Source organism: Corvus moneduloides, chromosome 13, assembly GCF_009650955.1.
Source record: "Corvus moneduloides isolate bCorMon1 chromosome 13, bCorMon1.pri, whole genome shotgun sequence".
Classification (NCBI taxonomy): domain Eukaryota; kingdom Metazoa; phylum Chordata; class Aves; order Passeriformes; family Corvidae; genus Corvus; species Corvus moneduloides.
The window spans coordinates 4,349,222-4,374,124 of record NC_045488.1 but is presented as its reverse complement, the minus strand read 5'-3'; the positions used below and the strand labels follow the sequence as shown (position 1 = coordinate 4,374,124).

General features: G+C 41.4%; 2 protein-coding genes across 9 annotated transcripts in view; one reads left to right on the top strand and one right to left on the bottom strand.

The window, feature by feature from the left end:
- IL16 (interleukin 16) overlaps nucleotides 1-17,950 on the top strand; it is a 38,187-nt gene extending 20,237 nt beyond the window's left edge. For 3 of the 8 annotated variants that reach the window (XM_032122541.1, XM_032122537.1, XM_032122543.1), the window contains 19 exons: nucleotides 613-749; nucleotides 1,416-1,548; nucleotides 2,885-2,978; nucleotides 3,448-3,590; nucleotides 4,772-4,882; nucleotides 5,279-5,393; nucleotides 5,590-5,663; nucleotides 5,754-5,970; nucleotides 7,005-7,122; nucleotides 8,279-8,411; nucleotides 9,151-9,238; nucleotides 9,960-10,435; nucleotides 11,829-11,970; nucleotides 13,221-14,307; nucleotides 14,813-14,996; nucleotides 15,202-15,303; nucleotides 15,994-16,246; nucleotides 17,110-17,235; nucleotides 17,485-17,950. In XM_032122541.1, the coding sequence (XP_031978432.1) occupies nucleotides 613-749; nucleotides 1,416-1,548; nucleotides 2,885-2,978; nucleotides 3,448-3,590; nucleotides 4,772-4,882; nucleotides 5,279-5,393; nucleotides 5,590-5,663; nucleotides 5,754-5,970; nucleotides 7,005-7,122; nucleotides 8,279-8,411; nucleotides 9,151-9,238; nucleotides 9,960-10,435; nucleotides 11,829-11,970; nucleotides 13,221-14,307; nucleotides 14,813-14,996; nucleotides 15,202-15,303; nucleotides 15,994-16,246; nucleotides 17,110-17,235; nucleotides 17,485-17,678 (3,927 nt within the window). In that variant the 3' untranslated portion in view covers nucleotides 17,679-17,950. The remainder of the gene's footprint in view (nucleotides 1-612; nucleotides 750-1,415; nucleotides 1,549-2,884; nucleotides 2,979-3,447; nucleotides 3,591-4,771; nucleotides 4,883-5,278; nucleotides 5,394-5,589; nucleotides 5,664-5,753; nucleotides 5,971-7,004; nucleotides 7,123-8,278; nucleotides 8,412-9,150; nucleotides 9,239-9,959; nucleotides 10,436-11,828; nucleotides 11,971-13,220; nucleotides 14,308-14,812; nucleotides 14,997-15,201; nucleotides 15,304-15,993; nucleotides 16,247-17,109; nucleotides 17,236-17,484) is intronic. The other 5 variants (XM_032122542.1, XM_032122539.1, XM_032122540.1 and 2 more) reach the window with 5 other exon arrangements.
- A 1,814-nt stretch (nucleotides 17,951-19,764) lies between these two features.
- STARD5 (StAR related lipid transfer domain containing 5) lies at nucleotides 19,765-24,826 on the bottom strand. Its single transcript, XM_032122550.1, has 6 exons — nucleotides 24,713-24,826; nucleotides 24,585-24,634; nucleotides 24,351-24,483; nucleotides 22,868-22,985; nucleotides 21,753-21,846; nucleotides 19,765-21,228 (listed from the first exon to the last, which is right to left on the bottom strand). Exons 1-6 carry the CDS (start codon nucleotides 24,800-24,802, stop codon nucleotides 21,081-21,083), a joined length of 633 nt encoding a protein of 210 aa, XP_031978441.1. The 5' UTR covers nucleotides 24,803-24,826; the 3' UTR covers nucleotides 19,765-21,080.
- Nucleotides 24,827-24,903: the final 77 nt, after the last annotated feature.

Genomic DNA, 24,903 nt, shown 5'->3' with positions numbered 1-24,903 from the left:
CTGTGTTAATGATTCCTAACTGCATTCAAGATATGCTTACAATTAGTCCTCCAGATGCAACGCAGACTACAGCAACTGCAACCAGTCTGGAGTGGACAAAGTATTTTCCACTGCTGCAGAACTCTCTGGTGCCCTGCCCCCACTTAACAAGTCAGCAGGAGGGGTGGAGCTTCTAGTGTTTTGTACACACTTATTTTCCATTCAGACCACTTCTGTCTTCCAGAGCGTTTAATTTTCTGGCATGTGTTTATTTTCCTCCCTGTCTTTTCTTGCAATAGCTAGCATAGGCAAAGTTTACCCAGTTACTATGAAAAGTCTATTATCTGTTCTCTTCCCCTCATGCAAAGGGACACTATATTTTAATTCTTCCCTTTTGTAGCCAGAAGCCACTGAAGTCCTAAGGAAAATAACTTCTGTAAAACACTGACTCTATAATATCGTTGTTCTTTCTCAAATGGATATTGTTAAAGGCTCCTGTTCTCCTTGGAGGCAACCTGGTTCTAAGAACAAGAACACTTTCTGTATTTCTTAAAAAGGCTCAGAATAAGTGTAAGTAACTTTCAACAGCTTTAGTACATTTTCTCTCATGCAACCTTTCATGTTCTGGATCAGGACAGCTGCATCTGCAGGCTGTGTACAACATCAGGGAACAGCAGCTCGGGAATCAAGCTCTCTAGGAGTCCAAGATGTGCATCTTTCTGGAAAGGGTTCACAGGGAGCCACGTGCCTGCTGAAGGCTCAGCAAACAGGTACAGTACACGTGGAGTTAGCAAGTTCTTACAGAGACATTTGCTCGCTCATATTTTGCACAACCAGCTTTCTGTGCCAAAGCCTTGAAGCTCAGCTCCAGAGAAAAAAGTGATGTCTGGGAATCATTTCTTACGCTGCTTCCAGTTCCAGACACAGGTCAAGATTCTAGAAAAGTAAAGCTGTGCCCCTCAGGGATCGAATGCTGTTCAATTACACTAAGAAATAAACCCTGGAAGAAGGAGAGAGTGTACATAACATCAGGTTTTCAAACAGTGATGCCCTGTTAAAGGGCAGTGTAGGATGGCACCAGCCCACAAGGCCGCTGGAAAGCAACGTGAGCCAAGGTTCCTGACAGGGACTAAATGTAGTCTTTGATCAATTTGCAAATGCAGGATGGTGAGAGAGGAGGAATATCTTGTCAGGATGCTAGCTGTGTGTGGAAAGGCGGCCAGTGAACACCAGGACTGAGCAGAAGAGAGCAGCAACAGGAAAAACTCCTAGCAGGGGATGGGGTGTATCACACATCAAGGCATCTGATGGCAGCCCAGGTCAAGGCAAAGGAAGAATTGCAGCTGACTCCTCAGCTAGTGAGACAGGCAGCACATGGATACGGCTGTATTATTCCTTGTGAAGTAATATGCAAACGTTTCTTTTTTATCTGTAAGGGATGGTTGTCTGAGCCCAAGGGATGAACTGCTAACGCTCAATGCACAATCACTGAAAGACCTGTCCAGAAAGGAGGCTGAATCTCTCATTCCCCCAGTGACAAGGCTGGTGAACATCATGATGGCTAACAAAGTAAGCATGAGCAGCTGTGGGGTGATTGGACATTTACTTCAGAGAGAAGAAGAGTTTGTTCATCAGATGTTTGAAGAATATGATTTTGCCTTTGCTGACAAAACCCAAAACCTCTTGTGGTCAGACTCTGGTGACTTTCAGCATAGCTTTTTCCCAGATAAACAGAGGCTGTGGGGAGGCCAAGGCCTTGGGAAATTCTAGCAAGGGATGTTCAACCCCTCCTTTTAGAAACACACAGCTTGTCAATGTTAATTTTCCATTTAGAAGTTGAAGAAAGGCAGAAGAGGGTTTAAGGGAAGAATCCCAGAGAAGCCAGAGAGCAGGCCCTGTAATGAAGTAGTTTTGTGGATCTAGGATCTGTGGTTAATAGCAAAGACTTTTCAAGCTAACTAGCTTGGTAGGAGAAATACTGAAAAATCATTTTCAAAATTCGTCTTTAAGGATCTTCTCTGTATTTATTATTCTGACGAGTTCCCTAAGGGAAGGGGACTGGAAAGCCCTAGCAGGATTTTGCTGTTTGGCAATACCCCCACCTGCTGTCCAAGAGGAAAATTAGCGTTCATTAGGTCTTGAAGTGTCCCAAGACAGAACTCCCGAAATCAGGATTCTGGAACAAAGTGTTTGTCTTGTTTGGCTCCAGTTAGATTGGAACATACAGATCGTGCTCTGACTCTGCTCTTGTGGCTTTCTCAGCCCCTGCACAATATCACTGAGCAAAAATTTGGCATTTTGTTTTATGTATATCAGTTTCCACATGTTGTCTGTATTTAGCAATGTCCTCCCTTTAACTGGGATTGCCTCAGGATGAAAATAATTGTGTCACAGAAACAGGATCAGAATCAGGACTTGCAGGAGCCATACAGATCCAGAAATTATTCTTAACATCAACTGTTATTCAGATGTGAGCATTGATTTCCAAATAGCTCTAAAAAACCTGCATTCAGAAAGCGGAATGTTTCATCTTCAAATTTTTAAATGCTAGGATTAGTGGCCATATTTTCAAAAGCAACAGGAGATTCTAAGTGGAAGGTACTGATTTTTTTGAAAACAGTAAAACTTAGTCCTCAGGGGTTTTTAAACACTTGAATTGTATTTTGAGTATTTATATCTTACAACTTTGTTATAACCACTTTATAGCAAAATTTTGAGCTTCATTCCCATTTATCCTCCTATTTATTTTAAATAATGAATTTTGCTCCGTGTTTTTTGGCTCAGGCTGAAATGTGTGGATGCCAAATTAGAGGAAATTTTACTTTTAAGATTAGATCACTTTGGAAATGTCTCGCATAGCAATAGGTTTTGCTTGTTGGGGTTTTGTTTGTTTGTTTTGCTTTAGGAAACACCAACATGTAAGGAAAGGCCCTTGGAAATACAGAATGGTTTTCGGCACGGTAAGGCTGCATGTCAGCGGACTCGCAGTAACTCCACCAGTAAGTTGCAGAGAAAGAATCTGCTTTCTTGTAATACTCAGGGAGTGCAGAGCACAGCCCCCCATTGTGGGATGGCACTATGGTGCTAAAAGAGCTGTTGTACAAATTTAGTCTGGGATCCTTAGCTAAGAATTGCTGATGCAATTCTAAACCATCTACAATCATCGGCTTGTGTGTTCACAACATCCCGCAGCCAGGTTTTGTGCATAAGGTTTGCACTTTATGGTTTGGGGCTCTTTTTTTATGGTGTATTCTAAATAGTCCGACAGTTCTTGGGTAGCGAACACTCGCTTTCTGCTATATTTAACATTAATGGCGATCCCCAAAGTAACAGCTGAAAGCATCCACCAGTTCACAGGGAGATTGACAAAGGGAAAAACATTCCTAAGTAACATTTACCTGATAAAGTGACTGTGCTAATGTGTCCAAGCCCTGTGAAGTAACACACCTCTCTCCCCACGCCTGGCAGGTGTGAGCCCGTTCTGGGCCGGGGAGGTGGAGGGCCCAGCGCCCCGGAGAGCTGTGCCCCTCAGGGACCGACAGCCCCACGCCCTCCACGCCAGCCGAAAATCGCTCTCCCAGCAGCTGGACTGCCCTGCAGGGAGGGCCCCGGTAAGAGCTGCAGGAGCCACCTGAACAACACACACCAGCAGGGCTCTCTGGATGACCACGGCAGCCACTCTCCTGCCAGAACCCATCTGCCCTGGCAGGGACGATGGTCACTCTTCCTCCTCTGCTTTCCACCCCCAACACCTCCTCTGTGAGGGGCAGAAGAGAGGGAAAGGCTCTGTGCCAGCAAACCCCTGTTTCTGCAGGTTCTCCCTCCCATTGCCCAGCAGGTTTTATGGTGTGTCTAAACCCCCAAGGGTGGTTCACACCACCCCACTCTGAGCCCCGGTGCCACCAGCCTCCCCAGTCACCTGCACTGGGCTGGAGGTGTGTTTTTGGTGTTCCATGTTTACCTCTTAATCCTGTTCCCAGTCCCCTGTTGAATAGATAATCTGGTTTTCATGTCAAAATTGAGACTTTCTCGCATGTGCAGAAACCAAAATTTTGGCTGATTTTCCACACTCTTCAACAACTGTTAGTTTCACTTTGCTGCATAAAATAAAAGTGTTGAACCCTCTTGGATGTGTAATGAGTGCAATTAACTCTGACCCTGCTGAACTTCATGCATAGTTAGCTTTGGGTAATGACTTCTGTCAGTGCTTAAATTATCTTGTAATGCCCAATTCCATGTTAAAATAGGAGGTTTTCATTAACCATTTCACTAAATATTTCACTAAAAGTTCATTAAAATGGGATAAATCTCAGAGGCTGAATTTAAGAAATCCAGCACAAATTCGTATTTTGGGGAAAATACTAGATTTGGCATGTCCCAAGATAAAGCTTTTTAGTCATAAGATGAAGGAAAGATTTTGAATGTCTTGATTCTAGTTCAGTTCTTAAAAGCAAAAATTATAATACTTGTTTATGTCCCCTAATGACCACAAATGGGATTTTGGCATGGGGAATCGAGTGAGAGCACAAATATATCTTTCTACACCACTTCAAGGACCAACATCCTAATTTTTCTCCAGTTTAGTCCCTACAAGACAAATTCAGTGAGCAGCGATTTTCTGAATAACAAATGGCTTATGCATTAGAAAGACTTTAAAAAAAAAAATAAATTAGTACCGTCAGTTATAAGGAAGAAAATTTAAAATAAACAACTTGCTGCAATGAATGTTCAAGAACTTCTGCTTATGCATAAAAGAGAATTGTGAGGTTGTTTTTTATTTTAATGTTCACAGGCAGTTTCGAGGCCATCTAGGTCCCTAAGTACAGCACAACTAGTGCACACATCGTGTGGCTCACAGGCTTCAGTAATTTCAAACATTGTACTGATGAAAGGACAAGGGAAGGTAAGACTGGCTCTGTTGATTTACCATGGGTTTTACTGCACTTCACAAATGTAATCTGCCAAGTGCAGAGAAGTGGCTGCAGGTATTAACGTTGCCACTTTTGGGCTGCCAATTCATATCCCAACAAAAATAAACCAAAAATAATTTAGACACTTTCCTATGTGCATGTAGGATTTATATAGAATTAATTGATTGCAACAAACAAAAAGCAAATCATAAGGGGATTCTGCTGAAATTCCCATTTACTCTTACTCAGGAATGTGATTGACTATTTTTTCATGTATTATACTACTCCCCTGACAATACTGCCCATGTAGGTAATGCAGAAGAAACTGCAAATGAGCTGTTATGAGAATTGAACATGAGCTCTCACACACTTTGTCTTCCATAAATTAGGGTTTGGGCTTCAGTATCGTTGGTGGTAAAGACAGCATTTATGGACCAATAGGCATCTATGTCAAAACCATCTTTCCTGGTGGAGCTGCTGCTGCTGATGGAAGGCTACAAGAAGGTGGGAAAGCCCTCTTCTCTCCCTTTTCCCACTTCCCAAAAAGTGACACTGAATGACAGATTGCAGCTGAAACGAGCCATAAGTGACTTTTACACCTGCATCCATTTTTGCATTTGCAAGACTCTTTTAGAGTACATGCATCACGTAACTTATTGTACAATACAGTAACACTAATATTTTTTCTCTTTTGAAACAGGTGATGAAATCCTGGAGCTGAATGGAGAATCCATGCATGGATTAACACATTATGATGCTTTACAGAAATTCAAGGTTATGTACTCTCCTTCCAGAACAAGCTCTGTTTTTAGACACAATGTGTGTGTGAGCTCAGCAAGTTCACTCATTGTCTGTTCTTTCTAGCAGGCCAAAAAGGGTCTTCTGACACTTACAGTCAGGACAAGCTTCAGCACACCTCATTCTGCTTCCAGCTGTCAGTCACCCCTCTTGTGTCAGTCACTGAGCTCCAGTACATGCCTAACCAAAGAAAACAGCTCTTTCAGTTCGGAGAATGCAGCATTCTCGTTAAATCCTACAAAGCCCAATGACAGGGTCATAATGGAAGTTACCCTGAACAAAGGTAAGTGTTGACATCAACTGAGCACTGCCAACAAAGCATTGACTGACAAACCACTGTTCATTTGCACTCTGAATGTCTTTCCTCACTAACCTGATTCTTATCCTGATCTAAGTTTTTTAATACAACAAATTAGGTCTTGGTGCCTGTGGGTGCTAACAAGTATCTATCAACAGCAGGATTTTGAACACCATCTGTCCTCAAGAGCCAATCACTGAGGTTTTTTCACTCAACATCAGAGTCACATTCATATCCTTCACATGAAAAAGTTCTTGTCAACAACTGCCACTTATTAAGCAGACTGTGCAACTCTTACCCATAATTATGCAAGCAGTTAATTTCACTCTTGAAAAGGCTTAGAACCAAAAAAATAAGTATCTTTATCTTGTAGTTCTTTCACCTCCCCTCCAACTGTCATCCCCTTCTACTTATAAACAACTACCAGCACAGTGAAATAAACTTTTAAATATGGGAACATCAGAGTGACAAACAAAGCAAAGTCTCTGTGAGGTACCAGTGACTTACCAAACAAACAGTATGGGATCTGGCATCAGTGACTGCACAGAGAAAAGGGTGTAAACTCACAGAAGTGTTAAGCTGTATCATATAAAACTGAAATAGGACTGAAATTGTATAGCTAACAATAGCCATATATCCTTAGGTTTAGATTGTTTTTCCCCTTTTTAGCTCCTTAATTTTTTTTTTTTGTATTCTGTCTCCTTGAAAAGCCATTTGAAGCCTTCTGTAATGACAGATATTTTGCAAAATAAACCTGCATTGCATTGTGTCTGTGACACTTTACTCATGAGGGGGACAAAACCCTCCATAACAACCCCACAATAAAACAATAGAAAGGAATAGAAGAAAGCAGTGGAAGCAGCAACGAATACTGAATGTGCAACATTCATGAACACAAGACTTTGGTTCTGGTTTGTACAGAAGAAAGAATTAAATTTAATTAATTTTTAAAGAGGCTCTTCAATGGTTTGCTTTGGCTGTTCCTTATGCCTTTTTAAAATTATTGTTGATTCTTTCAGAGCCGGGTGTTGGCCTTGGAATTGGGTTATGTAGCATCCCTTGCTTCCAGTGTATTTCAGGCATCTTTATTCACACCCTCTCGCCAGGCTCAGTGGCACATATGGACGGGAGACTCAGGTAGGATGAGAAAGGCTGTCTGTCTTATGCCACAAGTTTCTCATTGCTCTGTTTTATCGGTTTATTTTTGACCTGTTTGGGCAGGAAGGAATATTTATTTCTGGGAATTTCAGGATTAAAGCACGTGTGCTATTCTCAGGGTTGGAGCATGTGTCTTCAGGATATGTAGGATTTCCAGAAATACAGCAACCCAGTGAAATCACTGCCTCTTGCCCAAGCTGGGCTAACTTTGAAGGTCTCAGAAAAGCTTGTAGCATTGCTACTGGAGGAGATTTCCAAACAGAAAGTATTTGGAAAAACCTAAACATATGGCATAACTTGGCTTGTTTGAGCACTAGATTTTTTCTGATACAAGCTCCTCAAATTCTTGCCCAATAGAAAAACAGATTTGCTGAGATGAGCTTTAGTGGGAGTGTAGAAATGTGTAGAATTTTCAGAGATTTTTTTTACCCACTATTAGTGTTAAACAGATTGAGAACTGAGCAGAACACAGTAGTTTTGGTGAAGTCTTTTTGATTTAAATTTAGGTGTTCTGTAACCCTCCTCTCTAATACTCTAGCTGAAAGAAATTCAGTCTTAAATTATTTGAATATTTGTGTGATACAAATCAGTGCCTTCAGTCAGCCTCTCTTAATGTGTGTGGGCACTAGAGCAGTGCAAGGCAGTCTCAGTTTCCATATGAACCAAATTTGGATTTCATCTAGAAAGAGCCAGTTTAGCAGATTTTGATTGTTTGTCATCAGAATTTTTCTTTTAACAAGTTACTCACATATGTAGCAGAAACATAACATCCTTTCTGACCTTAAATAGCACTAACATAATGTAAAGACATGAAAAGTGAACTCGAAAGGAAGGAAGGAAGGTGTAGGTGGAAGCAGCAGCTGAGCTGCAGACAGCAGAAAGATCACAGTGTGCACAGCTGAACGTGCAGGAAGCTCAGAGGTTGTGTGCAACATGGCAGATCAAAACCCCTTGACAGGCAACTCACTCCTATTCCATTTTCTGTAACAGGACAGAATGACAGATTTAATCTGTAATCAAATTAGAGGTCGACCTTATGAATTTGCTTTTTGTATGTTGCCACATGGGTGAGACAAGGTCAGGAGAAAATCTCTTTTGTTCACATCCTCTCTCTTTTTTCTTAATATCTCTCTAGGTGTGGAGATGAAATTCTTGAAATTAACGAAACTTCAGTACAAAATACAACTCTTAATGAAGTTTATGCTGTGCTAAGCCATTGTGACCCTGGTGCAGTACAAATCATTATTAGCAGACACCCTGAACCGCAGGTAGCACACTCTGTATTCTTTCTGCCTTTCAATATAGCACATACTGAAAACTAAGAGGGAGCAAGTGCGGATCTAAAACAGGTGGAAAAATGTTGACTACAAAAATCCTGATCTCCTTATGATTATTGCTGCACACAAAAAAATCTGAGATATGCACTCCCTTAAATAGGATCATTTAGGACTTGAAGGTCACTGGTGACAATCTTACATGAGGTTCTGTGCAGTGAATAAGGAAAATACAGAAATAACGTTTAAGGAGTAACCCAAAAGATAGTTCTTATGTGAGAAAGAATTGACAATAATAAATAACTTGAAAGAGGGTACATACCTCCCCAAAAGGAATTAAATGTTTATACACTTGGTTTTCAGTAATTAAAATTTAGGTCTTGCCCAACCAATATTTATAGTTAAATTAATATTGAAGTACAATATTTTATTCTTGCAAGGTTTTTCTACAAAATGCTTCCTAACACCAAACACTGGTGATGTTGATGATTACCAAGTTTAAACTGTTGCATAAATTATGCTGTATTAAGTTACCTTATACTGGTAAATCCAGGACTCCACTTCTAGTGAAATCTGCAAAAGAACGTTTACCTTTGAAAGATCCCATTGTACTTAAACAGCCACTAAAAACAGCACACCCATAGACATACTTCATATATACTGAGATATATACAAATATAATGGTGTGCAAATAACTCACCTCATGAGAGTAAAATGGCATGATATTTCCTAGGTGTCTGAGCAACAGCTAAAAGAAGCTGTTGCACAAGCTGTGGAAAGCAACAGATTCGGAAAGGAGAGACACCAATGGAGTACCGAAGGTAAGGGAATAAATGCATTCACTGAGACGTGGTAATTTTGACTTAAAATATGTCAAGGATGAGTACATGCTATATTAGGATCATTGGGAGCAATCAAGTAACCCAGAGCAGAAAAGAGGAGGAAATCTCACAGGACAACCCTCCTAACATGTCTCCTATGATATGTTACCAGAGTGATGAGAACAGCCAAAGTGTGTCTGACTACAACAAAAAATTTTGTGCAAACTTCCTCCCACAGCTGCTCATCCTTTCCAGTTCACAACCTCTGCTTAGAGCCTTTCAAAATGTAGGTGACAGGACTATGACAACAAGGAACTGCACAATGAAGGTGATGTCCTCAGGGCAAACCTTGTTAATCCCTTATTGGTGAGGAAAGGCACATGCAGTCACAGCTGGAGCTATTTGCCCAGCTCAGGTATGGCATCTTCTCACAGTAATGTATTGGAATGATACTCCTTTGAGAGTCTTCTAAAGGAACAATAGGCAACAGAGTCATCATCAGTAAAACTATACTGCTGACATACCTATATATATAGAGAGAGAAAATGTTATTTTGGTGTCCAGGAACTTGGCTGTTGACTCTTCACCCTACAAGGCAATGCATTAACCCCACCTTTGCATCCACCCAGAATGATATTTAGTGCAGATTTCATCAGCTGACTCTTAGGAGCAAGCACTTTGCCCGTACTGAACAGACTTTTCGAACATGTTCCTGACACAGGTGTTAGGAGGCTGGAAATGAGCTGGCATGGAAGGCACCCCTGTGAGAGACACATGGACAGGATCGTGGGTTACTGCGGCCGCAGGGCACAGCGGCTCATGACCCGCTCCAGCAGCGACAGCAGCTACAACCCGCGGGCCTCCTGTGCCACTGCTGCTGTGCACCAGCTCTCTGACTTGAAGGCAAGAGTACACAGTGTAGATGTACCAATCACCAGGCAACCTGGCCTGCTGTACTCGTTCTCTGCCAGTAATTCAGAGAGAAATTCCCCTCCGACCTGTAGTGAAGGCGGTCAAGCCTTGCAAAACACTAAGAAGTCATCAGAGATCCTCGTTAGAAAACCCAAATCATCAAAGCCCAAACCTCCACCAAGGAAATACTTCAAGCAGGACTGCACGTGTGATGAGCAGGGTAATGCAGACAGAAAAGAAAAGCTTGCATCACAAGTGGCTGAATCCCCTTCTGCAAGTGTTCAGGTAAAGTAAAATTTACAACATTGTTTTTGTGTCTGCATATTTGTGAGGCAGGGGAAAGAGGAAGGCAAAGTGACTTTGCATGATAGCAGGAAGAAGGGCAGGAGAGAAAGACAAAATGCATACACATGGGAATTGGGGAAGAAGATGAAGCTCTTCTGTTTTGAAAGTAAGGTGGGTATCTTAGTGAAGCCAGTTTAGTACCAAATGATATGTTCAAAGTAAGGTCAGAAGGCAGAGAAGTGTCTGAAGAAAATCTTCTTCCATACCAAGGTTTCTGAGTTAAAATGCCAGTGAGAGCAGCAGCAAGAATGAATCTGTCCCTGCCATTCCTCAGGAGCACTAGCCACAGCATCAAATCATTTATGAAGTAGTCACAAAACAATTTCTTGGTTTCACTAGTGGATTTTTATTGGAAGAAAGCACTAACATTATGTAGAGCAGGCAATCTTGGCCTCAGATACATTTCTTGAGACCAGGAGTTATTAAATAAACCCATTTAAATTGTGGTGTACATACATATTTGTCGATGAGCTACAGTATTTGAAAACAGTGTACATTTGTACATTGCTAAATTTCAGTTCCCTCTCTTATCTAAGACAACAGAGAGTGTTTCACTTTTGCATGAGTGTGAAGGACTGTGAGATCTGTGTGTTGAAACAAAATTGTGGTTTGCTTAAAACTGAAACCTCTTTTCCCTAGGTTTAATAATATGCCAGCAGAAATGAATTGTTCTCAATGCAGTGCAAAGGAAAAAAAAAAACAAAGAAAAAAAACCCACAAAACCCTCCCACACAGTTCCCAAGTTGCAAAGATTAATATAAAATTATATAAAGCAGACTGAAGTCCACATATAATGTTACTATCCAAGAAAATTTCAGTTAAGCACCTCATGTAAGGTCACTTTTACCATCCCCTAAGTAGAAACTGCTGCTAGAAAATCAACTTCCAGAGTAAAATTGAGGGAAATAAGTACTTGTTGAACTTACCACTCCCTGCAACTTCTTATTCTTCAGCACTTAGTCATGCTAAATGACAGTGAGAGAAAACTAAATCTTAAGATTAATAAAATCCATGAAAAATCAAGGTCTGTTCAGGAAGACAACTTCCTCTATTAACACAGTCTCTATATATCTGTATATACCCAAGAGAGAGGGTTTCTTGTCATAATGTATTTCAGATCATTAGGAGAAGGTTTTATTACTGCTTTAAAATTTTTAACCTTTATTCCCTCCAAATGTTGTATTAGTCAGTCTGAGGCCTGCACACCACATTTTTATATTGGGTTTCTGGTTTTTTCCAGATTCATATATTTTTTCAGACCTTTCTTCAGCTTCATATGTAGTGTGGTTTGCATAATTACATTCTGACACACTTCTCTTTCCTGTTTGTTCAGCAGGAAGTTGGAGAACCAATGTTAGAGGGACATCAAACTGATGTAACCCACGGTGCCTTCACCACTTCTCCTACAGCATATGATAAGGAACACACAACTGCTGCTCCAGTGGGCAGAGATCAAGAAAGAAAAGAAAAATTAGGTATGTTTAATTCCATGAACCTTTCTTTCCAGCTAAATATGTACTATTTAATTTGGATTCCAAAATGGGTATTGAGCTGATTTCACCTTCTCTTTAAATGTAGTCTTCAAACTATATCTGTAAATCTTGGGGTGAACAGATGAAATTTCAAATTATTGATTAATCTCTGTAAAGAAAGGGAAAGTAGATCAAAATCAGCATAAGAGATGATTTATTTTAAGTTTTAAAAATTACTGATAAATCTTTGTAAAAAAGAGAAACTAGATCAAAAGCAGCGTAAGAGATGATTTATCGAAAAAATTGTTAATGGACAGGTACAATTTTGCTGTATTGCTTCAGATGAAACTGCTTAGTTACCCTGAATATCTGACACTAAAGGTTAGTTTTAGCATTTCTAAAGGACATTTCTAAGCACAGTTTCAAGGCTCTGGTGTTGCAATGGTACAAACCACTGGTAAGTTAGTTTTCTGCCGTGCTAGTTAGAATCCAGGAAACTTAGTGCTAAGGGAACAAGACAATCTCAAGAGGTGTCTTACAACATCAATGCTTATGTAATTCTGTGAGTTATGGCTCAGATCATTAAAAAAAGTGAAAATGTTGCCTTAAAAAAAAGTTGACACTGAAGCAGATAACAGTACCTGTGCACAAACAGAAATTTGCTGCCATTCGACCCCACCATGTCTAACAATAAAATGCTTAATTGCTCTGTGATGTAAAAAGTATTCCCATATTAGCATCAAGTTTTTACTTATCAGAAAAATCAACTGGAAATGCCTGCAGAAATTTAAGGAAGCATAAGTATTGAAGATCTTCATATGAGAGTCTTTTTAGAGTAAGATACACTTATAAATGTAGAAAAGAAAAAATGCTTCTAAAAGGAATTTATTGTAATATCAGCTTTTTCTCTAGGCTGCAAACAACATTACAATTTTAACCTTCTCTTTTAGCTGTTGTAGCCTGTATCAAGATTTCAGCATCCCAGATTTTCAGTATTTGTAGACCCTTTAAAAAGGGAACTCATATTTAAGCATGCAAGAGCCTTGTTTTTCAGGTAATTTCAGTGTCTGGATTCAGAACTTGTAGATCAAGAACTATGAATTTTTTAAAAGTTTAAACTTCTTAGAAACTTTAAAAAAAACTCTATCAGAGGCTTGAATGAAATTCAAATTTAATGAATTAATAATGATGCAGAGATAAAGGGTGGAGAGGTAGAAGGATGTTTGTTTATAATGGATGTCTCTTTATTCCAGGGACTCCACTTTCATCAATACAAAGGCCTGTGCTTAAAAGACAAGCACGGGTAGATTATAGTCTTGATACAACAGAAGACCCCTGGGTTAAAATTTCTGACTGCATAAAAAGCTTATTTAATCCTACCATGAGTGAAAACAACGTCCATTTAGATTTGCAACCTGGCATCGACAAAAACAAAGAGAATCAAAATCGAAGCAGCTCAGAGACAGTTCTGAAGAAATCAGAATCAGAATTAGTCGGTTCCAAAGTGCTAAAATCAGATGAAAATGACAGTGTGAAAAAGGGTCCTCCTGTTGCACCTAAGCCCACCTGGTTCCGCCAAAGTCTGAAAGGATTGAGGAAAGCAAATTCAGATCTAAAACCACAGGCAGATCAAAGTCCTCCCAACCATGACAGTATTTCCAACAAAAACCTGCAATCCAGCTTATCACGTGTGTCTCCTGGAGGATCATCAATAAAGCAAAGAATAAGCTCATTTGAATCCTTGAGTGCTCCACAGTCACCTGAAAACCCCCCCCGAAGGCTGAGCCTAAAACCATCGGTCCAGAAAGAACCTTCTCCCACTGCAGCAGGAGCAGAGGCAGCTCCAGTCTGCTCAAACCAACCCTTCCTCCAGCGTTGTGAGAACAGCCAACAACAGCCACCTGTGGCCATGGCTACAAAGAGCCTGGACAGGTCTTCCTCTCGCAGGGAGGGTATTGCAACCAGCTCAGAGAAAAGCAGCAATGCCAGCACTGAAAATTCATCAAGTCTCTTAACTCCAGGAGCTGTTGCAAACTCCCATCTTGTGTCTGTAGCAAAAGCACACAGCCTGAGGTCACGAAGTTTCCCACTTACTGCTGCCCAGGCTTGTGAGATAATGAAGCCATGTGATGAGAAGTGCAGCAAAATCTATTCCATCAGCAGCCAGGTGTCATCTGCTTTAATGAAATCCCTGCTTTGCCTTCCTCAGTCCCCAGCCTCTTCCGGAAGCAGTGCATGGGAAACTCTGGACACAGTGTCCCAGTCCTCCATGGAGGAAGATGAGAATTCCATCTCACCTGCAAGTGAGAATCACCACCTGGACACTGGGTTTTCCCTAAAGTAAGACACCATATTTAAAACTCAGATTTACAGACCAGCATTGCTGAGCAGCTGTGCTGATCTGCTGACAGATTAAAGTTCAAAGGTAGCATCACACAGAAGTAAAGCACAGACTAAATGAAGAACTTTTTAGAGATAAAGGTTAAATGACTCACATGACTGTTAATTGTGGTTTTAATCTGTATTATATATAGGCACATGTGTATTTCAAACATCCTCCTGTTTAAGGAGCAGTATTTCTAATATCTCTGTGATAAAGCAGATTTAAGTGTCTTTGCCTGAGGCCATGAGATTATTCCTATTCTTTAACGCAATGGATTCTACTTCTTTTAAGTTAACGTGATTAATTTCCATTTGCCCATATTTATAGTAGTTGTAGGAGTTACCACCCCCATTACATGCTAATAAGATGAAAAGATGACTGCTCCAAAACTGCCTTTTGCTTTAGTGGGTATGTTCTTGCATAGCTCAATGTTTCTTTTTTGTTCTTGTCACAATGGGACAGCCTCTCCGAGCTGAGAGAATACACGGTGAGCCTGGCAGACAAAGGGAAGGAGGAAGACAAACAGGAACACGGCTCACCTCAAGCATCCGGTGTGTCAGGGCAGTCAGTCATCTCTCTGCTTTCCCCTGAGGAGCTGGCAAAGCTTATAGAGGAAGTCAAAGCCCTAGATGAAGAAACCTTAAAGGTAAACCTGATTTTTCTTTTCATGCATGGTTTTCAAAAAACTGTAGAGTGAATGTGTCTGGTTAATCTTTGCAACTTAATATTATGCTTATGGCACTAAGTCTCATTATAAAATGCACAATAGAGAAAAAGAAAATATGCTGAATTTCCAATCATTGTGACATACCTTTTGGGAAGTTCTTGACTTTATTCTGTTCTCTGTCTAGGAATTTGATGATATTCATGTTACAGTTTTGCATAAAGAAGAAGATACCGGGCTTGGATTCAGCCTAGCAGGGGGCATTGATCTAGAAAACAAAGTGGTAACAGTAAGTAGCATCTCAAAATATACTCCCAAATCAACACTCTTTCTGCAAAAGACATACCTTACTGGTTTTCTGCTACAGTGTTTGGCTTTCAGATTACCAAAGCAGGCAGCTGTATTGATAGGTTTGGAAGGACCATAGTCTCAGTAGGTGAAAACAGGTTCCTTCTGCACAGAGCTGCCTCCCCAGGTGTCTGGCAGCAGTGTCCTGCTTCCTTGGGCCCCTCCTCCCCAACAGCTCTGAAAGCCAAGGCAGAACACACAGCCCTGTGCAGGAAATAAACATCTTGCTCACGTGCTCATAGAAGGCCATGCAGGGTGGTCTGGAGGAATGGGGTGGGTGAATACATGTCTGGAAGTTAGAGATAAGTCTCACACCTCCCTCCTCCCACGAGCAGAGCAGCGAGAGGGTCAGGAAGTAGCACGTGCAAGGTACGTACCACAGGCAGCACAGCTTTAGCCATCTGGTACCAGGGTCAGACTGCTTCCCTGGCTGCTTGAGGAGGGATGTTCTCAGGAAAACTTCTCCGTGCAAATTTATTCAGTCCTCAGTCCTGAAACATGATAGAAGCAACTGGTTCCTGGCAAAGAATGAAAAATGCACATGGTGTAAAGTATTAAGTGAGCGATTTAGTGACGTGGCCTTTCTTTCTCTTCCTTTGTGTGTGTGTGTGGTGACTGGGCTCTTCAATAGGTTCACAAAGTATTTCCCAGTGGACTGGCCTACCAGGAAGGAACTATTCAGAAAGGAGATGAAGTGCTCTCCATTAATGGAAAGTCTCTTAAAGGTGCGACTCACAGTGATGCCTCAGCAATCATGCGACAGGCCCGACAACCCAGACAAGCTGTTGTTGTCACCAGAAAACCTAAAGATGGAGAAAAAAATCTCAACGTTTCAATCAGCTCTAGTACATCCTCGGTAGCAAGTGATGCCTCACAAGAGTCTGGTAAGTTTAGTGGCATTATCTTGCAGCCCCCACCTGATAAGTGTTTACTCATCACCTGAAATCCAGGTGTTCATAAAACCAGCATTGGCTGCATAAATCTGTGAACCATGATTAAAAACAGCACAGTTAATAAAACATCCCTGAAATAGACATTTGAAATCACTTTATTGAAAAGGGAAAGAATTAATCGAGCTCTGAAATAAAAGAACTCCCTAAAAAAACCAAAGCAAGTGTGATTCTCTATGTGAATTTCTGTAGAAGTACAAAGATGGTTGTTGTAGCAACACACCTAATTTAAGGTATAATGACAACTCAGTGAACAATGATTCTTTATTCTAATATTATTACAAGACTTGTCTCCATGAAAGAGAATTTCAGTTTGAACAAACAATGTGCTATTGTTTGATATAGCAGGTGGCTACATCTGAAACACAGCAACGTCAGAGTTTTGCAGAATATTTTACTTTCAGAATAGTTTCGTGTTTTGGTTTTGGTCTTTTTTCTAAAGCATGATCTGGAGATCTGTAGCTTTATTTCCATACTGCAAATTAGCAGCCTTGTAGTCAATAACAACTTCATAACTAACATGAAGTCAAATATTTACCTTAGATTTTGTTCATTTCACAGATTTTTGCAATTTACTAAATATCTTATTATCCCATTAATTCAAACACAATTTTCTTTCCCCAGCATCCCAGAGGGCCTTAAAATGACAAAATGAGAAATTAAAAGTTTTAGCTTTCTCTTTCACTTGGCAGTTTATAGGACCTTTGCAAACAATCCAAAAGTTAATTTTTTGTAACAGATGTTCTAGCTTTTCAGACTGTACGCTGTCCATCTGGTAACTTTCCATTTGTTTCCAGCCACTGGAGATACAATCTGCACTGTAACTCTAGAAAAAACACCTGCTGGTTTAGGATTCAGTCTGGAAGGAGGGAAGGGCTCTATTCAGGGAGATAAACCCATCATTATCAACAGGATATTTAAAGGTAAACACACTTTGCATCTTCCCAACTCAGGCAGACTTGTGGGGTTCATAACTGACTGCTGATTTATAACTATGGAAATGCCATTTTTTCAAATGCAGCATTATCTTGTTTGGTGCCAGTAATTTGTTGCCTGCTGGGACCAGGTGGTTTACACCAAACGTGCTGCTGATCCATTCGCTAGTAAGTGAAAGATCCACCAAAGCTTCCCCCACAGAAAGAATTAAAGGAAAATTGCTTTTCTCTCCCCAGGGACTGCACTGGAACAGAGCAGCCCTGTTCAGCCTGGTGATGAGCTCTTACAAGTGCACACAACAGCCATGCAAGGACTCACTCGTTTTGAGGCATGGAACGTCATCAAGGCATTACCTGACGGGCCCATCACAGCGATCATCAAGAGGAAGAATCGCAGCTCTGTCACCACCAAGTCACCCAAAACTTTGTAAGAGGAAGGATTAGACTACTGCTAATATTCAAACAAGGGATTTTGTTACTTGCAGGCACTTGGCTGGCACAGTAAGATACTCAGCACCCATGAAGAGTACACTGGATCTTACTGCCAGTTACAGAGAAAGCTCTCTGGGATGAACTTAGATGTGCAGGAAACGGGCATGATTTTTATTTCAACATTCAGAAACAGATGTTATGAAGTGTGTAATTATAAAATAATGACTTTGTTAATAACATACTGGTTGTAATAAAATACATGACAGCTATAGTTCTCTCCTTTTTGAAGCCATTAACTTAACAAGTATCAGAAGCACATCCTGTGTTTTCAGTGGTACTCTCCAAGTCCTGTTCCCTACCTTAGCTTCCCAGGAACAAGAAATGTGTCTACGAGCCTACAACTAAACACTGCCTCAGGGAATGTGTAGGGCAGAGGAAGGGGGTTGCAGTGCAAAACAACGTTCCCTAGAAAAATCCAACTTTTCTATTAAAAACACAGAACATTCAGGAGAGCCAAACCTGTAGAGGTAACTTTCTACTAGCAGTTGACAGAGCCATCTCAACTGCAGCAGGCAAACACAGTGTGGAAAGGAGTTCTCATGGTATTCCAAGGGGGAGGTGTGGGTAATGTAGTGGAAGCTTTCCTAACCTTCATCTGGCCAGAGGTCTTAAGAGGACTACAGCAGAAGAATAACGAGGCCATTCAGAAGAAAATCTTACCTTCTAACCACACTTTTCTCTTTTAAATGTCTCTGTTAATTTTGCAAGGGAAAGTACCAGTGAGAGTACTTGGGAACCCAAGTACTTCTGAACTGAAATGTTTATTCTGGAAAAGGCTAAATAACTTGGAGACAAATCTATCCTATATGCCCTGTATGGAATTCTACCAGCAGCAGACACGTACCTATGGCAAGATGATCTTGTGCACCCACTCAATCTTCTCCAACCTCCTTCACCAAAGGGAGAGAGAGATGCAAGGGCAGGATGGAAGTAGTAACCCCCCAGCTGACAGCCAGGTTATTGTCCTTGGCTGTTCACCTTCCCAGCGATGGGAATTTTCTGTACCCTTCTTCAGTTACTCAATTTCACCAGGAAGAGATTAAGGAGCTCAGGAGCTGTTCTCCATACACTTAACACAACGCCTCAAAAACAGCAATTAAGGGAAAGGGAAGGATAGGCAGGAGAAGGTTTTAATTAAATCCAGGCATTGAACTTGCTGCAGCCTTTTCTCACAAGACAACTGTAAATTAATCCTTGAAAGAACATTCTTGACAAGCCATCTGCCTCCACACTCCCAACACACACTCAGCTGGAGCTGTCTCCCAAAAACTAATCTCTACCTCAAAACAAAAATTTGGTTGGGTAGCAACCAAAAAAAAGAGAAAAATGGGAGAGTGAATATTACGTAAGTGCCAGTTCAAAAAAGTATTAAAAAAGTCTTTGCCAAGACATTTCTAACTCCAGTTTGGCAGGGCAGAAGGTTGAACATGAAGGGCTCTTAATTCCTGGATAGAAGGTGTTGAGCACTCAGAAAAGGGATTCTTAAGTTATTCCAATGAAGAGTCTCACCACCTTTATTTCTCAGAACAATAAAAAAAAAATATAAATAGCTAATAAGAAGCCACATTGTCTGCAAAAATAATTTGCGTTACTTGCAGAAATAATGAGCGGTGACCTCAGCTGTGCTTCTTGGACTTTCTGCTAATTAAATTCATGATAATCCTGGAAAGACTTGCCAAGATATTATAATTCATGCCTAATGACTTCAGTACACTTATAAAAATATATTTAAGCCTCTGTAATATCAAGGCCCACTTCTTTTCTCAGTGAACTTGTTACTCTTCCTAAGTATAGGAAGCAGCAATTGGAAATAAGGACCAACCAAGGGCAAGTACCTGCAAGGGTGAGTGTTCTCACCAAAACACCTCTTCCCTTGTACACATACCATCATCAGGGAAGGCCTTTCCCCTCTTTTTGCCTTAAATTCAGAGATGCTGGAGGTCTAAGCAGCTCCTAGGCTTCCTTGACAGCAGAACAGGTGTATGAGGAACCATTTCAAAGGATGATTCAGGAAAAACAGTAAGATGTAGCAGAAAAAATATTTATTTCACCACACTCACACAAGTTTTTACATCTTTGTATACAAAGGAGACTGGACTAAAAACTGTTTCCTTGAACTCCATAGGGTGAGGTTTACAGTGGGAAACTTAATGTGCAAGTCCATGCCCTATACATATAAAAATAGAAAAAAATACAGGGACAGAAAGCAGAGCACGTTAACCCTGTTAAATAATCGAGTTACCACACTAAAATCACAACCTGCATTTAACTTCCTAATTCAGCAATTATTTTTACCTTTGTAATTATATGTAATTCATAGTAATATCTGATGTTCCTGCAGCAACCAGCACCATAGGTATCTCCCAAAGATGGACACATCTTGGCACACAAAATCAGCTGCTGATTTCCCAATGTAATGTTGGGAGGCAAACCAGTCTTAGAAAAAAGCAATGTCCTTATGGCCTGTCAAGGCAAAGCTACTGAAAAGATTATTTACCCGTTAAAACCTCTCACCACAGGAAACCAAAACACATTCAAATACAGTTCAAAATGGTCATTTCACGTCCCATTTAAAAAATGGCAAGTAAAGTGCTTAATCCTCTTTATTTATTGCCTCTGTGTCAGTTCAGTTTGTTTCACGACACTGTGAAACCACTGGTTTTGGTACAGAGAGGGGAGAGTGTCTGTTTGCCAGCCCACACACCTGTGCATTGATTAGCACTGCTGGACCTTGACTTACAAAAAAGCACTTAAGGCATATTTACCATCAATATTGATGTCTGCTGGAACAAACCAGTGACATCCTCTACATAATCCCCTTTGTTCTGGCTTTCACCATTTGCTGGCTTGCACCCACTGAAGCATCTTGACAGCTCTAGGAGTGCTGGCAGCAGGAGAGATACATCTTCTTCTGGGGGAGAACCACTGATCCACAGGAATCTACAGGGAGCTTCAGAGACCAAACAGGGCTGACCTGCACCTGGCTGTGGTGCTAAGTGGATTTTAGCAATGCTTAACCTCCACAGACACTGACAAAGAGTGACCAAGAACAGATCCAGTATGTGCATCTTCTCCCTGCAGTCACTACTGCTGCCACCTGGTGTGGTATTTTTCTAATCATTAAAGTGAAGAATTTCGTATTACATAAGAATGCATTGTTCTGCATGGAGTCAGGTAGCAAACGCCGTTTTAAAAATCTATTGTCCTCAGTTCATTGTTTCATGTCACCTTTCTTAAGTATCTTAGCTGATAGAAAAGTCCTGAGGCCAACTTTGTATTTTTGCCCACAAGCTGACAGGCTGTTTCCTACCCTCAGCTGGTGATCCCAGCAACTCATCTTGTCATGCTTTTAATGCCTTAACAGCTTTGGTGAGGTTGCTGTAAAATCCAGATATGCTAGATGGAAAAAAGGAATCCACCACTGTCTGGGGAAGATAGCCACCAAGATCCGTCTGAAAGAAAGTGAGGAGCTCAGTCCTGTCTGGCTCCCTGCAAAGACAATGAAAGTGATTTACAGCCAGTGGTTTAAGAGCATTAAGAACTTTTCAATGACTCTTACTTGTATTAAAATAGCTATTTCCAAGAGCTTTCCTTTTTTTAAACAAATACACAAATTTCAGTCAATGTAGCCATGAAATTAGTTTATCTAGGCCCTAATTACCTACATGACTCTGTCTATAAATTATGGCAAATCAACCAGATACTCATTTACCAAAAATTAAGACCATACTTGTATGTTTTGCTGAATCTCTGCTCAAGAGGTCAGGGAGAATTTTACCATGATAACAGTTCCTGTAACATTAAAGACTTCCCTCTAGAAAATGAGGGGAAACTAATTCATTGCACAAAAATAAGAACAAGAAGCGCACTCAGTCATAACGATTACTGGGAAGACAGAAACATGCCATTGCCAAGAGGCTTCAGGTCACATGTGGCCACATACACATAAACATACCACACAATGGATAAGGAGGTCTTTAGAATTTATAACATTCAAACAGGTTGTCTCTTACCCTGGAACAGGTATGCAGAAACAGCCACAGGGATAATTAAAACCTCTCACAAAATTTGGTTGAGGAGGACACAGCGGGTGTTCCACATTGGTGGCTGAAAGAAAAAGCATTGAAGGAAAGTGTCATTCTTCCAGAAAATGGGAAAGAATCCTTGGTACTCAAAGCTCCAGATGGGAAGCAAACTCACTATTCAAAATGTATTTAAAGAAGAACGGCAGTACAACCTTTCCAGTGTGGAGCTGACAAGTGCTCAGAAAAGACCACTAAAAGGAACCACTCTGTCCTTAGCATGGGGAAATCAAAGAAGTGTTGAATTTAGAAGCAATTGTTACTGAGCTCTGAAGGAGGAAGCATCGACACTTCGACACAGTTTCATTGAGCCCATGCTGTGTGACAGCACTGCTTTTCTTGAGAGGTCACTTGGGTTACTTCCAACAATCCATGGCACACAGATCACTTGGCTGCTGAAAAGCTGCACTCTAGCAAGTGTATAAATTCCTGGCAAGGCTTTTCTGAACAGCATGGGAAAATGGGACACCTGAACAGTGGGGCAATAAAAGCTCTGACTTGTAACAGTCAAACAACAGAACGAAAGAGAAAAAAAAAATAACATTCTATACAGTGGCAGTCCTGTAAAAATCAGCACTATTTCTTTTCATAAACAAAACTATTTTCACGTACAGGAGTGGTACATTTATTCAATGGCTTCACTGAAACCTGTGCAGAAAATGCTAAAATGGGATTTAGCCTAAATGGGACTCCTTTTAGAAAGTTCTGTAAATTCTTAAAACAACAAAAACACACACTCAAAATAAGCCAGAACTTAACAGTAAATTAAACAATTATTCAATCTCAAAAGCATAGCAAGGGAACAAATCATAGGCCAACAGTATCATCATCATCTGACTGTTGAAATGATTTATATACTCTGGGAACAACAACGCAGAGAGGTGACTATTATTTTATCTTCCGATCAAGATCAGGTCAACAACTACTGAACAACATGTTAGTTTTAATTTTATGTTTATTTCTGGTACCTTTGATTTTATAGCTTCCAATAGATGCTGGTTATTTCCAAACATAACATGAACCTGTTGAGAACACAAGTGCCTTACCAGCAGACAGCATAGTCCCATCTTCATATTGCTTCATAACTACTACATCCACAAATTCCCTTGGTGAAATAATCCTCATGCAAGCTGAAGGGGTTGTGGTTCTGCATACAGAGACAGTCTGAATATCACAAGACAGTCATGTCAGTTGATGTTTTCAGAAGTACAGCAGAAAAATCCCTGTACTTTCCAGTTCTCTTTTAGTTACACTTTCTAAACTCTCTCAAGGAGTTCTACTACATCCTTTGTTGAATGAAATGTAAATCAGCACAGTCAAAAGGCACCATGAACAATCAAGGACAAGAAAAAAAACAGAGTGACAAGGTGTTGCTTCCATGTTCAGAGAGGACAGATACCAGAAGGGATGCTGAAATGCAAACCTGGCACATCTGTGCTCGTAAGACAGTTAAAACCCTTGTCCTCGCCAGGACACTAGCAAAGATAACTTCCTTGTGTAGTATATGCAGGATACAACTCGATAACCCAGTTTGTTACACTTCACCAACATTAACACTACCATCTGCTTCTGTGATTGGCTCCCAAAACCAGAAGTTTCTACCACACTGGTATGTGCTGGCAGATCTGTGAATTTCAACTGGCAGGTTGCAGCATTCCTGAAGTTGGCTATAATGAATACTAAATGCCTACAGGATTCCCCCAAGAAAAATAAACTTCCTGGAACTTCCAGAAACATTTCTGGGACTGGCTGTGTTTGCACCTGGCTGCCTCCAAGCACATACACCCGCTTCAGATTTGGGGATCTAAATCCAATGCCCTTTTAATTTTCTGACATGCTATAAAAAAAGGGAATTAAGACTGTACAAGTGTGGCAGCAGAAGCTGCTGCTCATACAGAGCCCTGCTCATCTGTGTGCTCAAAGTGTAGCATCCCCACTTTAATGACAGAGGGAAAGCACTAGGTGCCGAGCCCAGTTAAGGCAGGGTGTGATTGATGTGCAGGGCAGAGCATCACTGCCATGGTGAAAGATTGGGCCTAAACTGATGGCTGATGATGTGAACACATCACTGCTTAGCTAAGTCTGCAGTGTCTAAACTTCCTCTTCCCTCACACTGAGCTTGCTAAAAACAATCACACTTAGCTTGATTTGCAGTATTAACAACACTGCAAGAATCTTTAATGTTATATATTTAATGATATACATACATATATATCATGCACTTGTAGCTTTTAAATACACAGTATTTAGACAAGAATGATTTGCCTTTCAGAAAGATAAGCCATTATTTACATACATATATATGTTAAGAAAATGTATAACATTTATGGAAAAGGAACAAGAAAAAAAAACCAAAACCAAAGCAAAGAAGGTTTCTTATCCCAGGATCGTCCAGCTGATCCGGCCAGAAACACAGTACAATTTAAGACTCTCTACCTCCCTGCACATAACATCGGCTGTCTCATAAGGCCCAACGCTGCTGAACACACACTGCATTAATCTCACCGGAACAGTTTGTAAGGAACTTACATCGCTGATGGCTTCAACGACCTCGAAGTCCTTCACGTTTTGGTCCCACTTGGTCCTGAGCCCGCCGGCCACCGGCTTTATGCACTCCCAGACATCCCGCGGGCTGCCGGGCAGGATCCCCTCTCCCTTGTACCTGCGGGGGACGAAACGAAACCGCACCGCGCTGCTCTGCCCTGCCCGGCCCCGGCAGCACCGCGGGCAGGACCCCGCGCCCCGGCAACCAGCCGTACTCACAGGTTGCCAGCGAACTCCGTCGAGGGTCTCCAGGACACCGCGACTTCCCCCTGCGGGACGGGAAGCGTTCAGCCCCCGGGCCGGCTCCCACCCCTCCCCTTGGCTGCCCCGGCAGCCCGCTCACCCACCGTGCTGCGGCAGCCCCGCCAGCCGCCGGGGTCCCTCCGGTAGAGCCGCAGCTGCTCGGCCGCCGCCTCAGCGCGCCCCGCGCACTCCATGGCGGGCGGGCGGGCGGGGCCGCTGCTGCGCCGCCTTTGAGCGCCCGCGCCGCGCCGCCCCTGGGCCGATGGCGGCACCGCCCCCTCACCTGAGGGTGACG